General features: G+C 40.1%; 1 protein-coding gene across 1 annotated transcript; it reads right to left on the bottom strand.

Moving 5' to 3' along the window:
• Positions 1 to 2318: 2318 nt before the first annotated feature.
• LOC129130656 (putative G-protein coupled receptor 141) lies at positions 2319 to 5124 on the bottom strand. Its single transcript, XM_054649205.2, has 2 exons — positions 5020 to 5124; positions 2319 to 3675 (listed from the first exon to the last, which is right to left on the bottom strand). Exon 2 carries the CDS (start codon positions 3652 to 3654, stop codon positions 2785 to 2787), a length of 870 nt encoding a protein of 289 aa, XP_054505180.1. The 5' UTR covers positions 3655 to 3675; positions 5020 to 5124; the 3' UTR covers positions 2319 to 2784.
• Between the last annotated feature and the right edge of the window lie 17604 nt (positions 5125 to 22728).

Here is a 22728-nt window from a genome sequence, read left to right as displayed (position 1 = left end):
GGGTGACTAAATGGCTTACAATTTTACATGATCCTTTGATGTGAAAGCAATTATTAATGTATATAATTAGCTCCAGAATTGCTTGGGTCCTGCAAATGGCATTCAAATCAACATTTTTAACTGTTTTCCAGGGAATGTTATTATATAATTCATAGTAAGGAATAGTACCCTACAATCCAAGCTCAATATTATTGCCCTTTCAGAATTTATTTCTCAGACCATCCTTCCGAAGAGTGCTAATTTTTTATTTTAACCTGTTTTTAAAGTGCATTTAAAGATCTCAGCAAGGGACTAGGTATTGAATAGAGCTTCTCTCTATCACTTTAATGTGAGTCTTTGATGTAACAACACTGAGATCAATGCTTAATCCATTATCCTCTGAATTAGGAGGAACATAGTGAATCTACACATCTGCTCTCCCATTGTCTTTTCTGCCCACAGCCTACCCACTGTGGGGCAGAGTGGGAAAAAGTCTTGGTGCTGTGCAAGTTCACTCCATCCCACCCAGAGGTGGTGCTGCTGCATGCAGCCCCATGGCACCCAGGCAGGGCAAGCAGTGCAAGCCCAGTGCCAGCCAGCAGCCAGTGGCTACCACATGGCTGTGATGGGCAACACAGCTTCAGCATCACACCAGGAAGTCAAGCCAGTGGGTCAGGGTTATTTCAGCAAGGTAAAAATGTCAGGCAATACACAGGCAAGGCCATCAAGACATGATTGGTTGTATGGCTGAGGACATGCATGTAATTTTCCTTTTTCTCCCCCATACTTGCACACCATTATGGTGGACAGATAGACACAGATAGACCAGCAGACTCACAAGCAAGGTCACATGACTCTGATCTTTACCAGGCAGGTCACCTTGGGAACATTGGTCAGTGAGAATAGGCAGCAACACAGGACATTTCTTCAAGGAACAAATTTTTTATTTAGCCCCAAGAGTATAGTAAGGGAGAAACAGTGTACTTGTTGCACCACCTGCAACTTTGCCAGTTTTGCTAAAGGCTTTGTTAGATCCAACTTTAAAACCTCTCCCTTTCTACTTCATCTTTGGGATACTAATTTCTAGGTCTACCTACTGCCTTTGAAAATCATGGGCTGATCAAACTATTTTTTGAATAGGAGTGGGCATGGTAACTCCAGAGGAAGCCATCAGACCAGGGTTTTCAGATTTGGGGACTTGCTGCTGAATCCTGGACACCTTACACATTTTAAAAGAGGAAGAAAGGAACCTGAAACCATAGGAGTTTTAAACAAAGTTTTTTTTATGGAAATGTCAAGGCAAAAACGTTTATTCAGGATTGACCGAGTAGGCATAAGTTTTTTCATTCAAAGAAATGTCATCAGTCTGAGGTATTAGTAGCATTACTTTGTAAGTGTACTTTATTGTCCTCTCAAATCAAGCTTTAATCTGTTTGAATCCAGGGATCATAGCACTTTCTGTAGCAAAGATTGCCAGACTAAAAATGATGGGAACTTATAGGGCTGTGAAGGAGGAAGTGTAGCCTTGTGTGAGTCCTAGGAGTCTGGGGTGGGAGAAATCTGGCCTCAAGCTGCTGGGATGCAGCAAACAACTGTGGGGCCTTCAACAGAGGGGTTAGAGACCTTCTGCAGTGAGCAGAGCAGGAAGAATGAATCATTAAAAAGAACTTTTAAATCATGAAGATAAAACAGAGATTCCCAAAACAGATGTGATTCCCACAGAATATAATCTATCTAATGGAGAAAAGATATACTTCAGAACAAGTTTGTATACACATACACAAGCATATGCAGAACTGATTAGGCACTGTTCAGTAAGTTTGTTCTGGTTCTGTTTTTTATGTGCGTAAATGGAAAAAATATGGCATCTGATAACAAAATCAACAGACAACTGAAAGTGACCAGACATCAAAGGTTTTTGAAGGCTAATAAAGTATTTCCCTGTCCTGGAGAGGGTCTGATCTTTCCTCTCAACTGAATTCCAGATCCAGTTATGGAAGAATAGCAACTTTTTGGCTACAATGGACCTAAGAGATAACAGATCCAGTCCTGATGAGAGAGTGACATAAGGCAGAAGTTTTGATTCCTGTTCTGCTCTCATTCATTCTAAATATAAAATTATCACAATTCAGAGCTCCTTGTGGATTTAGAATGACACAAATAAAGATGAAGTTGTGATAATGATTAGCTTTCACATAATTTAATTTAATATATACTTTGTATAAATTATACAAAGGGAGGTTGGACCAGATGACCCGGTGTGGTCTCTTCCAATCTGACCCAGTCTGTGATTCTGTGAATACTTCTCATTTGAATAGAGTTTATGTCCTTCTATCTAAAACACTAGTACAAATATCCTGTAAAGGAATTTCTTTTTTCCAGCCCTTCCCTTTAGTATCACAATTGCCAGAAGAAGTTAGACCTTCAGAGGAGAGTACTTATTGGCCACAATGGATTGTGGTTATTGAGACACTTTGAGGAAAAAATTACAAAGGAATGGATACTTGTGCTGTAATTGCTAGAGAAGGACAGCTAAGGAAAATCTTAATGAAGCTTCAGGGCATGACTTTTAGGTCAAGACTAGAGTGAGACTCAAGTTTGTCTGCTTTCTAGAGAGAAGATAAAAAGAGTAGCTTGTGAAAGTGGAATCTTACTGGCCTGCAAAGGCCAGACAATGCTGTAGACTAATAGAGGCATGCCATAAACTCACCAGTCTTCCTAGCTCAGGGAAATCCCATCACAGTTTTACTTCTCTCAAAAGCCAGTATTGACAGACTGCAGCTGGACTTCCTGGTAGCTCACAGTTCAGTGTGCTATTCCTGCTATGAAGCACAACATATCCAAGCAGCACATTGTTGTTAAAGCTAAAAAAACCTCGTTGTATAGGAGCAGTTTATGGTCTTTATCACGGTCGTAGTTTTGGATGTAATACACTCTGAATACATGATGAGGCATAAAGCAGACTAATGTTACCAAGATGAAGAAGAAACTCTTTGCCTGAGCCCTGAATTCCACGTGAGAGTTAAGGTCAGGCCAGTATTTCACGGCTACTCTGTAGATGACAGTCAGCTGGATGGCGGTGAGCACAGCACACACTGCCACCAGCACCCCAACCAGGCAGTAGTTCGTGATCACCATGCGCGCCTCCAGCAGCTCCCTGTGGAACTGGAAGCACTCGCAGGGGTGGTACGCCTTGGAGGTGCCGTAGTAGGAGAGGAGGACGGGCGTGACCACCAGCGCTCCCAGCAGCCAGCCTGCCCCCACCCAGGCCGCCGTGTAGCACTTCCGAAGCTCCAGGCGGAGGAGGCGCGCCATGATGATGGCCGCGTACAAGGCGAAGGTGGCGTACATGTGCAGGTAGATGATGGCGCTCGCCAGCCGGCAGGCGAACCTCCCGAACTTCCACTCCCCCAAAATGTAGTAGCTGAGGCGGAAGGGGATGCTGAGGAGCATGAAGCTGTGCAGCACCAGGAGGCTGATGATCATGATGGTCATCACGGATTGGGATCTCCTGTGGAACAACTGCTGGGACATCATGATGACCCCGAGGGTGCCGCCGGCCAGGTTGATGATGTACAGGACTATCAGAACAGCGTGGAGTTTCTCGGAGGAGTGCGGCACTGTGTCATTGGAGGAATGGTTCTGTTGGGTTATGCAGCTGTTAAGCATCCTCATAAGCTCCTCTTTCAAAGGTTACTGAAAAGGAAAAATAGGAGCGAAACATTTTTCTTTGTTTTTTCCTTTATTGTTAACTGGAATATCACAGATTCCTAAAGAGACACTACTGAATTGCATGTGAAATTACATTATTCCACGTAGCTTACAGCCTTATAACTGTTGTGATCCTGCATATGACAGCAATAACCCGTGCCTCTCAGGGTTTAAACTACATTTTACATAATTATGAATGAGATTTTGATTTCCTAAATTGCATTCTAGGATTTTTAAAAAAAATTATTTGCCTCTAGATTCAGCCATTTGTAATAAAGAAGACACTGTTTGTAAATTGTGCAAGTTTTCTCTGAACTCATAAAGCTTAAATTGAAGGTGGGAAAATACTGAAATAAAAAGATGTCATACCTACCATCTGTGGATACTCTGTGATGACATCTGATCCATCTTTTTAGTGTCTTGCTGGATGGGTACAAAATACACATAAATAGCAATGGTTTGTTTCTAGATACATGGAGCAAATTGAAAATAAAGGTTTGCAGATGAAAATTCAATTTCTTCTTCCTTCATCTGCAAGTATTTTTTGCTACAGAATTTTACCTGAGATACTCCGCTATGAAAAGTGATGAAAAGGTGAAAATTAATTTGGGAATGGTCTTCTGAAAGATATAATTCTTTTGGCACTTGTTGAACATAGCCACATACAGGTGCATTCTTATTTAGACTTAACTCAAAATGCGGACTTGTATACAGATTTATGTACAAATATACAGGGATAGCTCACGAGGTAGATAGATAGTTTGCTAATGAAATTCATCCTTACCTTAGATAGAGTTTTGAAAGAACAAAGTAAGAGCTAAAAAATTATTTCTTAAAAAAGTAGCATCTTCTCTGTCTGATTCCTTTGAAGTTTGAAATCAGTAGACTTGTTTTAATCAGCAGTTCTTAATTCTTTGCACTCATCTTTAAAGTGATAGACTGCAACAGCAAAACATTTTCAGAGAAACTTCTTATTTATGAAGCATCAGGCAAAACATCTTTAGAAAGCCAAGATCCATATAAACCTTTCTGTTCACCTGCTTTTAAAATTTATGACCTTAAAGTATTTAAATGCTTAAAATTGTTTTCCCACCTAATATTCCCAAGACAAGCACAAGAAATTTCCCAGAAACTTTGCTACACCAAAAGTTTTATAAAGCAACTCATTTTCCAAAGTATATTGTTAATATTTCAAATTGGCTTTGAAAGTGTACAAGTTTTAGTTGCTCTAGACAGCATAATTACAGTTTAATTACAGCACTTTATATCACTTTGAAAGAGATTATGATTTTTTTTGCTATTTATAGCAATAAAATATTTGCATTTTACCTTATAATCTCTTCTTTTTGTGGCTCCACCCTGAAATGTGTCATTTCATGCAGCTGTAGCATATGGCATACATAAGCAGAGTGAAAAGACAGCCTTTGACCTGTTTGACCAAGAAGGACGGAGAGTTTTCTCAGCCCACACACAGGAAGGAACAAGCTTTTCTTTAGCTCCTCTGTGATAGCAATCTCATATGTGCGACGTCTAATGCTCTTTTCATCATGCAGGGAGAACCACAGAAAAGTTGCTGATCTGTCAGAGACTATCATTGTGCTGGCACGTATAGAACAGATCAAGTCAGGACTTCCTCTGACCACAATTTGGTAAGTCTTAAAGCTCAGGCAGGCAGTGATTCCCTGAGCCATCAACTACCACAAGGTACCAGGTTTTGCTGCTAAACAAGTGAGAAGTGCCACTGATCAACGAAAGAAATGTGCACCTGAGCAAATGATTTTTTCCTTATACATCCACTTTCCCCTGATCTTGCTTTATGTTTAATAACTAAGCTAAATGTTCCAGAATAACGAAGTGTTTAGCAGAGTTAACAGGGCATTTCACTTTAACATGTTATTAGACCATCAAGAATTCAGAGGCTATTTCTCACTGTTTAAATATTTTATATATAAAACAAGCTGTAGGCATATATGAAAAGCAGCTTAAGAGTTCCTGCTGTTAAAAGAAAGACACAGAGAAGCCAGTGGGCCTTGAAATTATTCCTGAACCAAAGGCATGAGTGCAGACCCCAAAACATATTAGTACATGTCAGCTCACTAAAAAGAGGAAGACTTTGAGTCACATCTCTTGTAGAGACACTAAAAAGCATATTCTTGACCAAAAATTAAACAGAAAAAGTTTAGTCCTGTTTATTTTTCAACTAAAGTTCTAGATTCAGAGTCATCCCTACTCAAACATAATAGGCAACATATAAGGTTTTGTGAGCAAACAATAACATAAAACCAATATTGCAGCAGGGTTGAACTAGCATTGCTCCTGCCATCAGTCAGCCACCTTCTGCTGTGGATGAGAGGATGGATCTCTTTGAGAGGCATGTCTCCTAATAAGAACAGTGTTAGGAAGAGCAAGATGTGAAAGAGAGCTACCAGAACTAAATAAATACAAAACCTCAAAAAAGTAAAAAAGTTGGAAAGAGAAACAGAAAAGTCAGTGAGGATGAGCAAGGATGTGGAAACAGCAGTCTGTAAGACATTTTTAGGATGAACCCTGAAAGCTTTGAGATAGCAGTTTCCATTTCATTCAGACCAGGATTCAGAACAGCAGGGATGCCCATTTTGGATGCTGCATATATTTGTGGGCTTGGAATAAAAGAGATGTGTGGTTGTTCTGTTAGAGCGCTGAGGAAGAGCAGCTACCTGGGTAATGGTACTCACCAGATGAGGTTCCAGCATCACCCAGTCCCACATAAGGACAGGCTGCTGTCTGACACTGTAGTGATGGTGGTTGGATGGCAAAACAATACCTGTGTCTGCAGAAATGTACAGGAAGGTGGTGAACAGCCTGGATGTCTGACACTGATGGTATCCATGTGTTGGAATGATCATGAAACTACGGCCACAGCCTCTGGGTGAAGCAGGGAAATGGCTGCTGCCTTGTCCACAAAGCTTGAAGGAATCCATAAACCTTGAACCACCATGTAATAAAATCAGAAGAGATGTGAAGAAATTGCATTCCTCAAGTAGCTGTTTTGTGACAGCCAGCACTCTAGACAGAGCTGAATCAGACTCTGAGATCAGGAGCTTGGTGCACTCTGTAACCTTCTTGAGTCCAGTCTGAGCTCTTTGGATGTAAAGTCAGGCCAAACCCAAAGATGTTGCACAGATAATTCTCTTGTCAACAGTGCTGTTGGCTGGCACCAAAACTGCTGAAGGTCAGAAACTGAACTTCTCCACTCATGTTTTCATACCTCTCAGTCTCTTTTTCCTTGAAACATTACTTGAAATTTGTATGTTAGTGCTGTTCAGTGTGCTAAGCTTGTCTCTTCATGTTCTTCTGTAAATTAAATAAAAAATAATTTAAAAATCAGGCAACTCAGCCCTGTAATATAGGTTTAGTTTTTAGGTTAGCTTGTTATTTGAGTACAAGAGAAAATTTAGTCATCACGTAGCTTGCCTTGACCAGTGGTGAGAATAAAGTTTGAATGAGAAATGTATTTATACACAGCAGAGATCCAGGTCAAGACTGGAATTACAAATAGATTTTAAGGAAGGAAGGGACTGGGCGTATCTGGTTCAACACTGTGGTAAACAGAAGGCAAAGAAGAAGAATGGAGGTTTCAATTACTGAGATGGAAAAATTAAACAGAAGAAGAAGAAGTACCAGCTGAGAGAAGAGAAACAAGGCCTGTTGTGTGTTTGGAATGGGAACACAAATCTCTGTGGGAGTGTCGCTGCTGGTGCCCACGCATGCGTGCAGCAGACTTCCTCTAAACAGGGACTACGTCCACAGTAGAACTCTAACTTCTCCATTTCATGTTTGCATTATTTCCTCTGCTACCTGCATCAGTCTACAAAAATATTGTCTTTTCTGGTCAGTATAATAGCAACCAAGGCCTCACATTTGGTTTCAAGAGATGCTTCCTGTCTTTGATCAGCCACAAAACTGTCCTGTCTTTTGTGACTGGATAGATTTTCAGTTTTAGCTGCTTCCAGATTAGGGTGATAACAGCTGATAATTCAAATTATTTACTAATATTAATCCTCTATAGCTAGCTGCTTACAAGAACTGAGCTACACATAGGTCATAAACAATAGTAAAATAGGGAACACCTGTGTGTGTCATGCTTTAACATACTGCTTTTTCTAGGATTGTAGGTGAAATCACAGTTCTTGCTGTCTCACTCCCACCTTGCCAAATGTGAGTCACAGGTACTGGATAGTAAGAAAATCATACTCCATAGTTAGGGAACATACAGGATAATCCCTTTAATTTTCCAATCCCACCCACCCATGCATCATGAATAATTTACTAACTTCAGCCAGTAAATTGTCAACAAGTTTAGCAGAACTTTTCAGATTCTTGGACTACTCTTCTACTTGATTGCAGGTTTACTGAGAGATTTCTCAGGCATTACCAGGATGGAAGAGGCTGTCTGGACTCTCTGTTTATTAGAAATCATAATATATAGTTGGCTTAGTCATATCTATTTAGTATGTCTCAAAAGTAGACATTATACTTTGTATAAATAGAAGCAATATGTAATGGATTTCTGTGGAGGAAGTTGGCAGAGTGTATCACAGGCAGGCTATGACCTTTTAAAACAAAGCTGATATTTATTTGGTTTGGTGCAAAGAGAAGAGATTTATTATTATGAATTCAGGAACTTGTCATTATTCTCCTGTCCTGGTACATACCAGTTTAGAAGTAAGTTAGATTAGTTATTAAATAGTTTTGTCCCACTATTTTGTCTAATTGCCTCCAACACCCATAGTGACAATTAAAGTTGTTGTTGCTTTAGTTTACTTCAGAAAATTGATATTATTACCTATAAAGCAATTTTACTTGGGAAGAGCTGCAGAAAACTACAGGTAAGTCAAGGATCTGGCACCAACCAATTTATCAGCATAAATTTTTCCTTATCCCAAATGCTTTTCTTTCTGCTTGACCATGCTGCTACTGACTGCCCTTTTCAACTTCCCATTGCTTCAGTCTCACAGCCTTTCTCAAAAGTCTGTGTTTCAAGGAATAGCCCCATATAATGCTGCTATACCTGGTTTCTCATGTTCTGCTTGATAAATAACGTCACAGCCAGAGTCTGAATTCTTTCCTGATACTTTGACACAGAATCAACAAGCCTCTTCAGGAATTAGATCCCTGAAACTAATTTTTGCTTGACAAAGAGCTGGGCAAGGCTTAATCCTTATTAAACTAAAAAGCAATTAGAAAGGAAGCGCATAAGCCAATTAACTCATGCAGTCAATAAGAAGGATGTGAAGATGCTGGAGTAAGTCCAGAGGAGGCCACAAAATGATCAGAGGGGTGGAGCACTTCTCCTATGAAAACAGGCTGAGAGAGTTGGGGTTGCTCAGCCAGAGAAGAGAATGCTCTGTGGAGACCTTAGAGAACTTTCCAGTACATAAAGGGACCCTACAGGAAAGATGGAGAGGGACTTTTCACAAGGACATGTAGGGGTAAGATAAGGGTAATGGTAATGTTTTTGAAGTGAAAGAGGAGAGATTTAGATCAGATAGGAGGAAAAAATTCTTTACTGTGAGGGTGGTGAGGCACTGAACAGGTTACACAGAGAAGCTGAGGATGCCCTATTCCTGGAAGTGTTCAAGACATTGATGGAAGAACCTTTGAGTAATGTAGTCTAGAGGAAGGTGCTCCTGCTCATGTCAGGGATGCTGGAGCTTGGTGATATTTGAGGTCCTTTCCACACCAAGGCATTCTATGTGTCTGTGATCAGGTTTTATGTTTGGGTTTTTTTTTTTTTTTTTCACAAATTCGCATTGATACTAAACTCTCCAAGATCTTAAAACTGTGTGTTTGTGGCCACATTTCACAAAATGAGCCTTAGTTTTACTGAGGCAAGTTTCCCATTTTTCTGAAAGAAAAGCAAGTGCTTATGTTCTGAATAGAGTTGCAGAGAGAGCACTAGAGGACAAGGATGAGGACTCTAAATACTAAAAATGATTGAATTTGTCAGTAAATTAGTTTATAATTTAGATGAGTCTGGTATCTAGAGGCCTGTCGTACCAATTTCATCAAAATACGCATCCATAAAAGTCAGTTAACCAAAAAATAAGAAAAAATAAAAAGAATTTTGAACTATTGAGAATTTGAAGTATCCAATATCAGCTCCATAGGAATGAAACCTGTAAGCAAATCAGAAAAAAAGAATTAGCTTTTATTCTTTTGAGTGTTGGGTAGTAGGACGTGGGAATGAATATCAATAGTGTGAATTCTAAGGTACAAAGGAAATTAAATATATTAAATATGAGTACAAAGGAGAACACCTAGAGCATCTCCAAAAAATAGTGATGTTTCATTCTCTTCTAAGGGGTACAAAATGGACTGGTTGCGAAAGGAGGTTTTAATTCCTATCACTAAAAAGAGAAGTGAATACAAAAACCATGCTGCAAGCCATCAGACATTTCCGATTTAATTTCCTGTGAGATATCCAAAGATGCCTAAAGAAGCAAAAGTGAATTTGAAATTTGAACATTTTGGCTAGTGGATGCCCCCATAGAAGTTTTTTTCCTTCAAGCCCCTTGAGGAAAAGACAGGGTTAGTCCCACAAACAGAGGAAACTCCAAAACTGAGGCCATTTGGTGCTGGACAGAGCCCTGTATTTACAAAATGTGATGCTCTCACCTTCAGAGACCCTTGTCTATAGGATGACTGCTATTTGCAGAGGAAAATACAGCAGAGAAAAAAGCAGGTCTGCAGCACTCAGGCTTAAAGCACTGTGCAGACAGGAATAATCTTAATCTTAATCTTTTAAAGAGAGATGCCCACCGTATATTTCAAGTGTACTTCCAATCCCTGCCTTGGAAAAGGTTCTGTTGGCTCCTTCAATAAGTGGCAGCCGGGAATGAACTTCTGTGCTTGCAAGTCCATTATCCATGGTTCCAGCAGAGCAATGTAATTTCTGCTGCCTTTTTTGCTTGCTGGGAAATCTCTATGCTTCCATTGTGCACACTGTTTACAGGAGTGAAATGCAATGAGTGCTGCGTGTAAGTCTGTTTATAGCCCATACACTCAGCACATGGCAAAGGGAATATGTACAACCAGCAAAAGTACTCTCATGATAAATTGATCATGATCCTAAGTGCCATCAAACTGTCTACATAGATCCATCCAATAGCTTTCACTATTTCTTTTTTTCCTCAGTTCAAGGATTTGAGCAATTACTGTAATTGTAGGAATATTTCCACCCTAAAGCATAGATGGGCCATGCAGCTAATTCACATATTTTAACCTAACTCTGTCAAAATGGAATATATGATAGGTTCCAAGTGAACTGTGTATCAGAGTCCCGTTGAATTTATCTTTCCATTATAACAAAAATAGATTGTAGAACAAAAGAATAGGATGAAGGGGAATGTTTAAAATTGCTTTTTACTCAACCACCAGTAGCTCCTAGAAATGAAGGATGAGAGAAGCCATTTATTTATTTATTTAACTAGTTATTTAACTCAAGACTGAGAGAGAAAAAAAATTGCCTTAAGTACGATTAATAATAATTTGATCCAAAAAGTAGATGACAATAAGGGAGGAAGTTTAGCTACACATTTCAAATTTCCTAGACCTATGTGCTTCAATTGTATATTTTCAATGTACAAAATAGCAGAAATAATTGTAGTAGAAATAAGCATCTTTAAGCACATTATATTTAGCTATAAACCTAAAGGCTTAATTAATTGAAAAATTCAAAATTTGGTTCCTTTATGTGAGAAGACATAAACTGTCAAAAATAAATCCAGGGATTATGTTCTCAGTTCAAAGAAGAACACTGAAAGGGCCAATTAATTTTCTTCTTACTTTTTTTTTTTCACTAAGCATGTTTTTAGGCAAGACTGTCAAAACATTATTAGCCAGCATAAACCGGTTGATACCTATGAGAGGATAAAGATTAATTAATTCAGATGTTGTTTTTTAGATCCTCCTGATATTTCAAAATCCTCCTGATTAAAAAATGAATAAATAACAGGTTTTTCCTATTTGAGCCTTAGGAACTTTTTTGCTTTGCAAGTTCATATTTAACAATTTGAATAAAAATAAGGTTGTATTAAAATTCAATTTCATTTTCAAAACTAAAGCTCTTAAACCACAAGCTTAAGGAATTTTACAGTCTTTTAACTCCTTCTTTAAAAATGTGCCTTAAATTCTGGCTGGTAGCTAAGCTAAGCCCTCACTCATTTCTCCAGAGGGGTGGGAATGAAAACTGGAAGGGCAAAAGAGAGAAGGAAACTTTTGGGTCAAGATAAAGGCAGCTTAATAACTGGAGGGGGATAAATGGAAACATAAATTAAGCCATGCAAAAGCAGTCATCACTCACCACCACCAGAAAATGATGCCCAATTGGTCTCTGAGCAACAGCTACTTTGGCAAAACTCCCCCTTCCCAGTTTTACTGCTGAGTGTGTTGTTGTGTGCCATGGAAGATTCTTTTGGGCAGTTCAGATCAGCTGTCCCAGCTGTGTCCCTCCCCAGCTCCTGCCCACCCTCAGCCCATGGGCTAGAGGAGCAGACCCATAAAAGAGAGGTGTTGGTGCCATGAAAGCTGGGCTCAGCAAGGGCTACACCACTGGTGTGTTATCAACACTGTTTTGCCACTAATCTAAAACACAGCACCATATAGGCAGCTATGGGGAAAAATTGCTCTGTTCCAGCCAGAGCCAGCACAGGAAAAAAAAAAATACAGCTGTGAAGAAAACTGTTTAAATATTCTGGATATGTAATAAAATATTAATGATTTCAAAATGAAAGCTTTTGTTTGGAAAAATTTTAAAAAGTGAGTTGCAAAGCTTGTCTGGAATATGGATTTATCCAGGAAAAAAAAATATTTCTAGGTTAAACCTTCCTCTGAACAAGCAATGCGATGAACAAGCAATAAGGACAATACTTACTTAATATTTTCCTAAAAGCATCTGTCTCTGGTAGCAAAACTCTCACTTGGCAGAAAAAGACAGGGACAGAGTGGGGTATGTTAAAAAGTGTTTGGTCACTGGAAGACGGGGCATATCAGGTGAGCAGGGGGGTGAGGGTCAAACATGGCACTGAAAGACTTCCAAAGAAGAGCTGCCAGGAAAAGCTGGCAGTCAGTTGATGGCAAAGCTACTCAGTGCTGGATCTGGCAACCTCCAGTGTCCCACCATGAGCTGTGTAACAGGAGAGAGCTTTGTGGATAGCATGGAGTGGGAGGAAGCAGTAATGGACTGGCAGCTGGGGCTGCTGTTCATAGGGACCTCAGCAGGCTGGGGGAATGGTGGTCAGCCTCCCCCCTGCTGTAATTTAGTTAATTGTGCCTTGGCCCAGCAAGCTGTGTGGTTGTTGGTAAAATATGCTTTGCAAAGAAGAAGAAGGTAAGATTATGGAACCCCATTTGTGTTTGTCAGATCACTTTTTTCTTTCTTAATAAGGGCCTTGTGTACAACAAATAAAGTTTGGATTAGGAACATTTAGGGGAGCAGAAGGGCAGCACCAGTCTCTTCTCCACAGTGACCAGTGACAGGGCTCAAGGGAATGGCTTCAAGCTGTCAGAGGAAGTTCAAGTTGGACATTAGGAAAAGGTTCTTCACCCACAGAGTGGTCAAGCACTGGAACTGACTTCCCAGGAAATGGTCATTGCTGAGCTTGCCAGAGCTCAGGAAATATTTGGACAATGCTCTTAGGCACATGGTGTGATCCTTGGGGTTGTCCTGTGCAGGACCAGGAGCTGTTCTTTGTACCCTGTGGGTCCTTTCCATTTCAGCTTGTCCTGGAGCCATGGTAGAGGAGGTTTAAGTTGCATATTAGAAAAGGTTCTTCATCCAGAGAGTGGTGGTTGGGCACTGGAACATGGTCCCCAGGGAAGTGGTCACAGCACCAGCCTTACAGAATTCTAGAAGCCTTTGTACAACACCCTCAGGTGCATCACATGTGTGATTCTTTGGTGTCCAGTGTAGGGACAGGAGTTGGACTCGGTGATTCTTGAGGGACCCTTCCAACTCAGCATATTCTATTGAATCTGGAATTCTGTGATATTCATTTCAGAGTTATGCAGCTGTGAGTCAGAAGGCCCAGAGAAGGTGTTTGGATCCTCCATCCTTCAATTTTTGAATCACAACTGGACTCAGTTCTGGGCAGCCTAATCTAACTTTTGAGTTTAGCCATGCTTTGAGCAGAGGATAGGACTGGATGATCTCGAGGGATCAATTGCTATCCATTTTTGGCTGTGATCTGAACTCATCTCAGCAGTACAGAGGTGAATCTCCTTTCCACACCTTTACTTTGTGTTCACAAGTTTGTGAAGGTTCAAGTTACTAAAATTGGTTACTAAATGTAGTTACTAACTGGCAGCAATTACTAACGTGGAACATTTTGTTACACAAATTTAAGTTATCATTTGCTCCTACACACATCCTGACCTCCAGAACAAGATTTTGTCCTTGCTATTATTGTATCATCTCAGGATTTTTCTGTTCTAGCAAAAACACCCTTGACATTAAACTACGTGAAACCACCTTGGTCCAACATAATTATTACTTTTGTCATTTTTACTTCACAAGTACTGCGGTGGTTTCACACTCCTACACATTTTTGTAAAAGATGTTGTTATGGTGATACATTTCACACGCTGTATTTCTTTGTACGTCTCTGCTACCTCTCTTTTGTGTCCCCTGTGTACTTAAATATGCTCACAAGTGACGAGTTTGGGGTATTTAATCAAGAAACAGCTGAGACCTTTTTGCAGCTTCTATTTTGTCACAGCCTGGATTTTCTTATTTCTCTGTGAATTAACTGCCTTGCCATGTGTTTTATTTGTTCTTCTAATTTTGCAGCTTCCTGTGCTTCACATCCATTGGGGTCTTAAGTTTGGTGGTGTTTGCCATCCTTGTTTATTGTCCACACCCCACTGCTGCATTACAAAATGCTCTAACTCTTCAAAAGAACCAGAGAAGGCTTGGCCTTTCAAACTGCTTAGTTGACTGAACATTAATACTGCTCAGTGAAACAGGTATCAGCTCAGATTTACAGTCTCTTCTCAGTGGCAGACAGAGTGAGAACTCCATTTTCAAGTGCGGTTATTTTTTATTTTGTTATTTGTGACTGAGTTTCCAGGCTTATTATTGTTGAGACAAAGTAAAGTGCACAAAAGTGTGCAACATCCATTCAGCAGCCCTGAAAAGAGCATATTCTTGAATATCAGAGCAGTGCTACAGTAAATTGCCTCTTTATTTATATAACAGAGTATACAGAGGAGATAACAGCAGAGCTAATGAGACTCTGCATATATATGGGTTACATTAGTAATGAGAAACAGCTCCACTAATTAACTCTGCTCCCTAATGAAATTAAATTCATGCTATAAAAGACTTTTGCAATAAAGTCAATACAAACCCAAAGTATATCAGTTTCTAACTCCTTTATGGCAGGGTGACATAAACAATATCATGATTTTATATTGGCATGGGACAGTAAGCATTGTTGGTAGGCTGAGCTTGTTCCAGTTTCCACAAAAAGCCCCAACAGCTCCCTTTCCTCATCCCTTCCTTTCCTGCACACATGCAGACTGGTAAATCAGTGAACTATTATTTCTCAGTTTTTAAGGTTAATTTTTGAAAAAAACTTGATACATAAGTTTGCCCATGTAAATTCATTAAAAGCAATATAAGCTCAAATTGTAAACTTGAATTTTCTTCTCAAGTGACGAGCTGAATTCTTAGCAAATTTCACAAAGCATGTTCCCACTGACCAGTCCTATGAATTATCATCTGCTTGATACTCATTAAGCATCTTCTTGTGATGCTGTTTGGATGCTCTGCTAGTTCTTTCCTTCTACAGTATCCTGGTCTTCCATGCTTGAAGCTGAGCTGAGACGACAAATACTTTAGTTCTTGCATTACCTGAGTAATGAATTTTGTTCCATGAAGATCTTGCAATATAAAAGAGTGAGAGAAGCTGTAGAACCACCTCAGTTGGGGTTTTTTTGTCATAAGTGGATGGAAAACACAAAATTTTGTGATGCACTCTTCTTGCATCATTATCACTTCAAGCTGCCCAGTCACACGGACTGCATGTTGACAGTCAATTTACCCTATGCTAAGTTCTCCTTGTTCAGAGCAGACCAGTCAGGAAACCATTCCAAGTAGTGCCTTCTCTTCTTAGCACACTACACAGAAGGATTTGGAGCACTCAACAGCATCTCTGGTGATGTTTGCATACTTAGATGAACAAATGTTCCATGGTACAGTCGTGGCCACTGTGGCCATATGTGTTTTTATGATTATATTGCACATATCCTCAATGCTCACATGGAGGAGAGTCCTCTTCTGTTTGCCTGCTCTCAGTCAACTTCTCAGTGTGTCCACACTAGAATTTCATATCTGAAATGAGGCACATAGTAAGCAGTTTATTAGAAATAATTATGTGTATGTAAATGAGGAAAGCACTGACATAGACATCTAGACTTAAAAAAAACAGAGGGACTGTGTTCTCCATACTTACTTTTTAAGCAGATAGTATTCATGGCTCATCTTTGACTTGGGATTCTATATTTCTTGTCTTTATTCCAGCAATCGTTGCACAATACTCTGTCTTTGGGATTACATACTTGGAGCATTTCTTATTCTTTTTGTACAGTTGTTCTCTAAATTTAAGTTGAAAATCCTGGGGCAACTTCAGGAATGATTACTCAGCAATTAAAGAGAAATCTGATTCAACTCCCTCTATTTATGTACAACTGCTCTGGCACCAATTTCTGACATACATTACAGCCATACTATGAAAGCACACATTTTGCAAAAAGAATAAAATTTTCAAACATTTCTCAGAATGACTTCCATTTATTTTGCAAAATGACAGAAAATAGTAGGCATGCATTATGCAAAGTATCCAACCTCTAGCTTTTTGAACTTGTTGGTTTAAAAGATAACAGAAAGAGCTCTTTTCATTTTATTACCCAGACTATTTAAAACCCCACAGTATATTACAGAGCACACTATATATTATATTTTCTAAAATTAAGAATCTTCTGATGACAACTCTGTAAAATGTACAGTGGTTTTAAATTTTTTGTTCCTTGGATTGATATTTAACCTGACCTTCCTCTATCACTACTAGAACAGTAGTGATAAAAGGTAACGTTTTGTGAAAAGCTGGAAACCATTAAGTATTTCAGGTGATGACCAAGTAAAGGATGTGGTCCAGGGGTATAATAAAATGACCATTATTTTCTGAAATACCTAAACCCAGTCATATTATATAGCTGAAACTGTCATTTCATGAAAGAACTGCAAATTGCCAAGCTTTTTTTTTTTAATAGCCACTTTCACAGATTCATGATATTATATACAGGTTGTCTGCTGTTCAGGTTTAAACTTCTGAAGGCCAGTTCACTGTAACGGCAGTTTTATTCTTGCAAGCTGAATTTAACATATATACTGCTTTTCCCTATGTGAAACTTTGTCATGCTATATCCAGTGTACAGACACATTTCATGTCTTGAGAAGATTCTCCTTCAGCTGCTCATTCTGTAGCAGAGGACAGGGACTGTGGTCTATCTCCATGTATATGGAATTTGCATCCATTTGTGCTTCTCTCCACACAGCCTCCAGACACGTGAGACTCTCCTCTCCAAGGGGTATGATTGAAAGCTCTCTGTCACATTGTCCCATTAAGGCAGACATAGCCCGCCCTTTCCTATTTTCTCTCAGATTTTTGTAGTTATTTTATTAGTGAAGTCTCTGTGAGCTCTTGCTCCACTGAGGAAAAGTACTGGGCAGACAAAGTCCAATGTGCAATTCTTACATGCTGTCATTAGAGATCGTGGTGCCACCACTCCATTAGGGTGTGCCTCCCCCCTCAACCATGGGCTGGCTGTTGGGTTTCTCCATGCTGCAGAACTCTAAAGCAGATCAGGGGCTATGAGCTCTTTTCCATGAGTCCTTCCCTTAGTGTGTGTCCTGGATTGCCAAGCAAATTGTATTCTATTTGCCATTTGTATGGCAGTTGTCTTCTGTTAAGTGGGCAGTTTTCCTCATCTCTTCCACAACCACTCCTCCCTCTGGGGAGACATCTGCTGATAACAGGCTATTGAATGTCACTGCATGATTGATAAGAACTATAGCATCCCATTGTGAGATGCTCCACCCAGAGGGAGGAGCCAAGCATTCCTACCTGGATATAGTCTTGAGATTCTGGAACACCAGCACAACTTCTCCACTGGACAGCTGCCTCTTCTTCCACTGGATCTTCAGAGGAAAACTACCCTTTCTACAGGATCCCTGCTCCAACAGGGAACCACACCTGACACTCCAGGAGAACTGCAGCCACAATTCCAACTGGTGTCAGGTTGTATTCTGACTCTGTCAGTGTTGTTTTGGTTTTACTGCATTGTTTATTTTATCTTTTTATTTTCTTCCCTATTAAAGAACTGTTATTCCTGCTCCCATATCTGTTGCCTGAGAGCCCCTTAATTTAAAATTTATAGCAATTTGGAGGGAGGGGGGTTTATTTTCCATTTCAGAGGAGGCTTACATTTTTCCATTTCAGGGGAGGTTTACATTTTCCATTTCAGGAGAGGCTTCTGCCTTCCTTAGCAGACACCTGTCTTTCAAAACCAAGACAGCGTGTGTTCCCCGTCGAGCACAAATCAGGGTTTTGCTTCCTGCAGGTTTGGATGAAGCATTTGAGGATGCTATCAAATTTCTCTGCCTATGTGTCTCTTGCCTCTATTGTTGGCATTGGGCATGTGTCCCTTCCTGACTATGACCCTGCTATGGGTGGGGTTGCCTCTGGATTTGAGCCCCCAGCTGGCTGTGCATTACCCTTCCCAGCTATGGCACTGGTACCATTTCCATTAGAAAGACCTGAGTCATGTGAGCCTACTGGGTAGTAGTTCAACAAAGGAAAAAGTAGGGTTCTGCACCTGGGGAAAAATAACCCCCTGCACCAGCACAGGCTGGGGGTCAGCCTGATGGAAAGCATCTCTGCAGAAAAGGACCTGGGGGTCCTGGGTGTCCATGAGGCTGCAGGGCCCTTGTGGCCAAGACAGACATTGGTTTAGGAAGAGCTTTGCCAGCAGGTCTGGGGGGGTGATCCTTCCCCTCTACTCAGGCCTGGCTAGGCCACACCTGGAGTGCTGTGTCCAGTTCTGGGTTCTTTGGTGCAAGGGAGACATGGAGTTCTGGAGAAGGTCCATTGAATGGCTACAAAGATGATCACCTCTACAGTTCTGCTGGAGTCTCTCCCTTATGAGGCCAGGCTGAGAGAGCTGGGCTTGTTCAGCCTGAGAAATGATGTCTGAAAGGGGCCCTCATCAATTTTTTATCTGAAGGGAAGGTGCTGACAGGATGGAGCCAGGCTCTTCTCAGTGGTGCCAAGAGCTAGGACATGAGGCAATGGGCAGAAATAGATGCACAGGAAATTCCATCTGAATATGAAGAGGAACTTCTTCACTGTGCTGTGACCATGCACTGGAACAGATTACCCAGAGAGGTTGTGGAGTCTGTCTTACTGGAGATATCAAGAACCATCTGGATGCAATCCTCTGTTATGTCCTCTAGGATGACTTTGCTTGAGCAGGGAGGATGGATCAGATGACCCACTGTGGACCTTTCCTACCTTACCCAGTCCTTGATTTTGTGATTCTGAGCCCCAGCCACACGTGAGTGACACAAGATTCCTTGAGGGCACAGCTGGAAGAGCTGATGAGCAAAACCAGCTGGGCACTCCCAAACTGGAGGCATTGCTAGGAAAGAGGAAAGTTACTGGTTGAGGGTGAAAGCAGCCAGCTGGCATGTCTGCTGCCTCACCAGAGAAAAGAGGATTACATATTACTTATAGCTGGGCTCAAGGGAATAGACACTGTATATTATCTTTGTTGGTATTTCTCTATTCAGCAAAAAATTTGGTTTATTAAGCAGCTGTTCACAAGTGAGGAAAATTACTTCACTGAGTGTCAGAAAGTTTAGTTTGATTTTCTAAATTTTTGTCTGGGAAGTCAAGCTGGCATTTTATTAATAACCCCTTGACTTTTGAAACCAGCCCTTATTTCCAATCAAGTCCTAGCCATAGGGTTTACTTGCAGGGAAAATGCACGCCAAGTCCTATTTCTCTGAAAACAGCAGAAATGAGTGACTTTATGGGTCAGAAATTTCCAATTGTGCAATTCTGTTGAGGCCTTTGTTCAGAAACTGGTGCCTCTGCTGCCTTCAGGGTTTTTCATGCCCATCTCTCTCTATCCCCGGAGAAAGCATAAAGTGTCTGAAACCCTCAAACCCCTGTTCCTTGGCCTGCAGCTATGGAGGTATCTTCTTCTTCAACCAGTACTTTTAGTCTAAGGCACCCTGGTTATTGGTAATACATGGAAATGGAAATGTCAGGTGACATAGAAATGTGGAAAACTGCCTGAAAAGAAAAGATCAGTATCCTAAGGGGGATTAGACAAGTAGGATTACAGTTGATAAAAACCTCAAGTCAGGATTGCTGGAAAATGCAGTCTTTGCTGTATTTGTCCTTGCCTTGATTTGATTTTCCATGATTCTCTGGTGAGCTGGAGAGGGAACTGATGCAGCTGAAAGGCACTCAGGAGGCAAATTCCAGCCATATGGAAAGGACGATGCAGGAGTGGGAGCAAGGAGGGCTGAGGGCAAGTTTGCTTCCTTCAGTGAGAGTGCCACATTTTAGCAACTTTAAGGATTAAATAAATAATCTGAGATGAAGGCCAGGGACACAGTCACCTTGCCTTGTTGGCATGTGGCAGAAGTCTGCTGATATTCTGCTCTCTTCTCCTCATTCCCAGTCCTGTTCTTCAGATCCTATCCCCTCTATGTCCTTCTGAAATAGTACTTATGATCATGATTGTTTCCCAGTCTAGTACTATCCTCTGACAGAGCAAGAAAAAAGCGTCACCTTCATGATTGCGATGCCTCTGACCAAGCAGATGAAGGTAACTGGAAATTCCCCTTCTTCTAGAGTGGTCAACTCCCGGCACAGTTAAGGGAGTTCATTCTCTCAGGGCAGAGGAAGGCTTTCTCTGCCACACACTGGCTCCCACAAAGCAAGACAAGTGGTAGACATAAAGTTTGCATAGACAGTCCCATAAAAAGCACGACTTGGTGCTGGATAACATCAGCAACTTAAATCATGTGATTATTGGACCCCGTAATTAGCTTGTTATCGTACTGAGTTAGTATTAACATCATTAGCAACAAATTTTATTGGGGGAAAAAAGCCACTACTATTTTTGTGGTGCTATGGTGCAGGCTACTGTGAAAGTTTGCATTTTTACAGGAATTAAATTACTTGTGATTTTAACACGTGAACAAACAAGATTTGTTTGTCTGTATGGTTGGGAGGTACTGTTTTTAAAATCATGTTTTGTGTTTCATTCCAAATGCAGATATAAAATACTTCTAATTTATGTGCATTTTTGTACTTTTTCAGCACATAGTAATTTTGTTTGTTAATAGCTTTATTACAGTAGAAGGGTTATAATATAATGTTACAAAGCAATGCAGTGCCTACAGAATGCATACAAAGCATTTTCTTTAATCAACCACGTTGCTAGGGGAGGAAACAAAAATTTTATGCCAATTTCTATCCTCTCCCACCACAAGGAGAATATGATTTGTTTGTGTAGCTTTAAAACAAATCTGGATAATAGCAGTTTATTGCTTTCTTAATGACACACAGTTAACTAGACGTGAGCTACATATCCAAGTTGATTCCCTCCATGTTTTGAAAGTAGTTCCCCAACTAGTGTTGAATCTTGCTGGTAGTTGTCATCCTTTTTACTGTGATCCTTTGAGAACAAACTCCTTCTTGGACAGATTTTTCTCAGGTACACACACACTGCAAGCTCTCACATTTCTTTCTTAACAGATGTTAAGGTCCAGGCTGCTTGCCAAGGGTGAACCATGAGAGCTGCCCAACACCTCACTTGCGTTATGAACTTCAGTGATTTCCACCTTTTGGTGCTGTACAGCATGACTCATAATCTGACCTGAAAATACCTTTTTATGATCAAATATCCTGATAGATATAAAGAACCTTGAAGCAAGAAGGAAGGAGGACAAGGCAGAAAGACTACAGAAGAGATGGGATCCCATAAAGTAACCATCTTGGTGGGACCAGAAGCAATGAGCACAGCAATGAGATTGCACAAGTACAACAAGATCAACCAATTGTTATTTTATTGCTGTCTGATGTGCAAGAGATGTTGAAGGTGAAGCAGAAAGGAATGGAAAGATCCACAAGGGTGAAAAGGTGGATTTCAACAGCATCGTGAGGAGAGACTCTCATGGAAATGGATCAGCTGATAACCTCTAATTACTTAAATGATTAAATTATTATCCCATTAACTCTAGATGAAAAATGTGACCTTATGCAGATGGCAAGAAAAATAAAGATGTATTAGCCATTGATGTCTTGCATTAGAGGAGTTGAGATTTATGTTCTTTTTTAGGGATAGGTATAAAGCAGCTGAGCTATGAAAGTCTCAATGTCTTTGATAGAAATATTTTACCGAGTTTTTCTTCTTTTTTAGTGGAATTTATTTCTGTCTTCAGAGATAGCAAGTGGCAATGCCTCACTGAGATGTAATATGCTTTTTAGCTACACTAGGTCTATTAGCTTTTTCCATCCCTCCAATCCAAGCAGCAACATTTTCATTCCTTCCACCAGTACAGGGTACAAAATTTATAGAATTGCTTTCAAGCTAAACACACTGTGAGTAACTAATAAACTCCATAAATGCACAAAATCAACATAAGATTTACAAAAAAACATTGCTACCTTGGATACCTAAGATATTTGTCTTTTGAAGAGAAGACAAATATCTTGGGTATCCAAGGTCTTTTTTGGATCATTCTTTCTGAATGATCTAAAAAAATTTGTCCTGACTGTAAAATACAACTTTTAATTGAAAAAAATTGTGAATAATAATACAGGCTTTTGTTTGAACTTGCAATGTCCATTTCAGTAATAGTGTATAATTTTTTAGACATATTTTCATAATGTGAGAAAGATAAAATTCTTTTCTGCTGCA

Source organism: Agelaius phoeniceus, chromosome 1, assembly GCF_051311805.1.
Source record: "Agelaius phoeniceus isolate bAgePho1 chromosome 1, bAgePho1.hap1, whole genome shotgun sequence".
Classification (NCBI taxonomy): Eukaryota; Metazoa; Chordata; class Aves; order Passeriformes; family Icteridae; genus Agelaius; species Agelaius phoeniceus.
The sequence above is the reverse complement of the archived record's forward strand: the minus strand, read 5'-3'. Positions and strand labels throughout refer to the sequence as shown.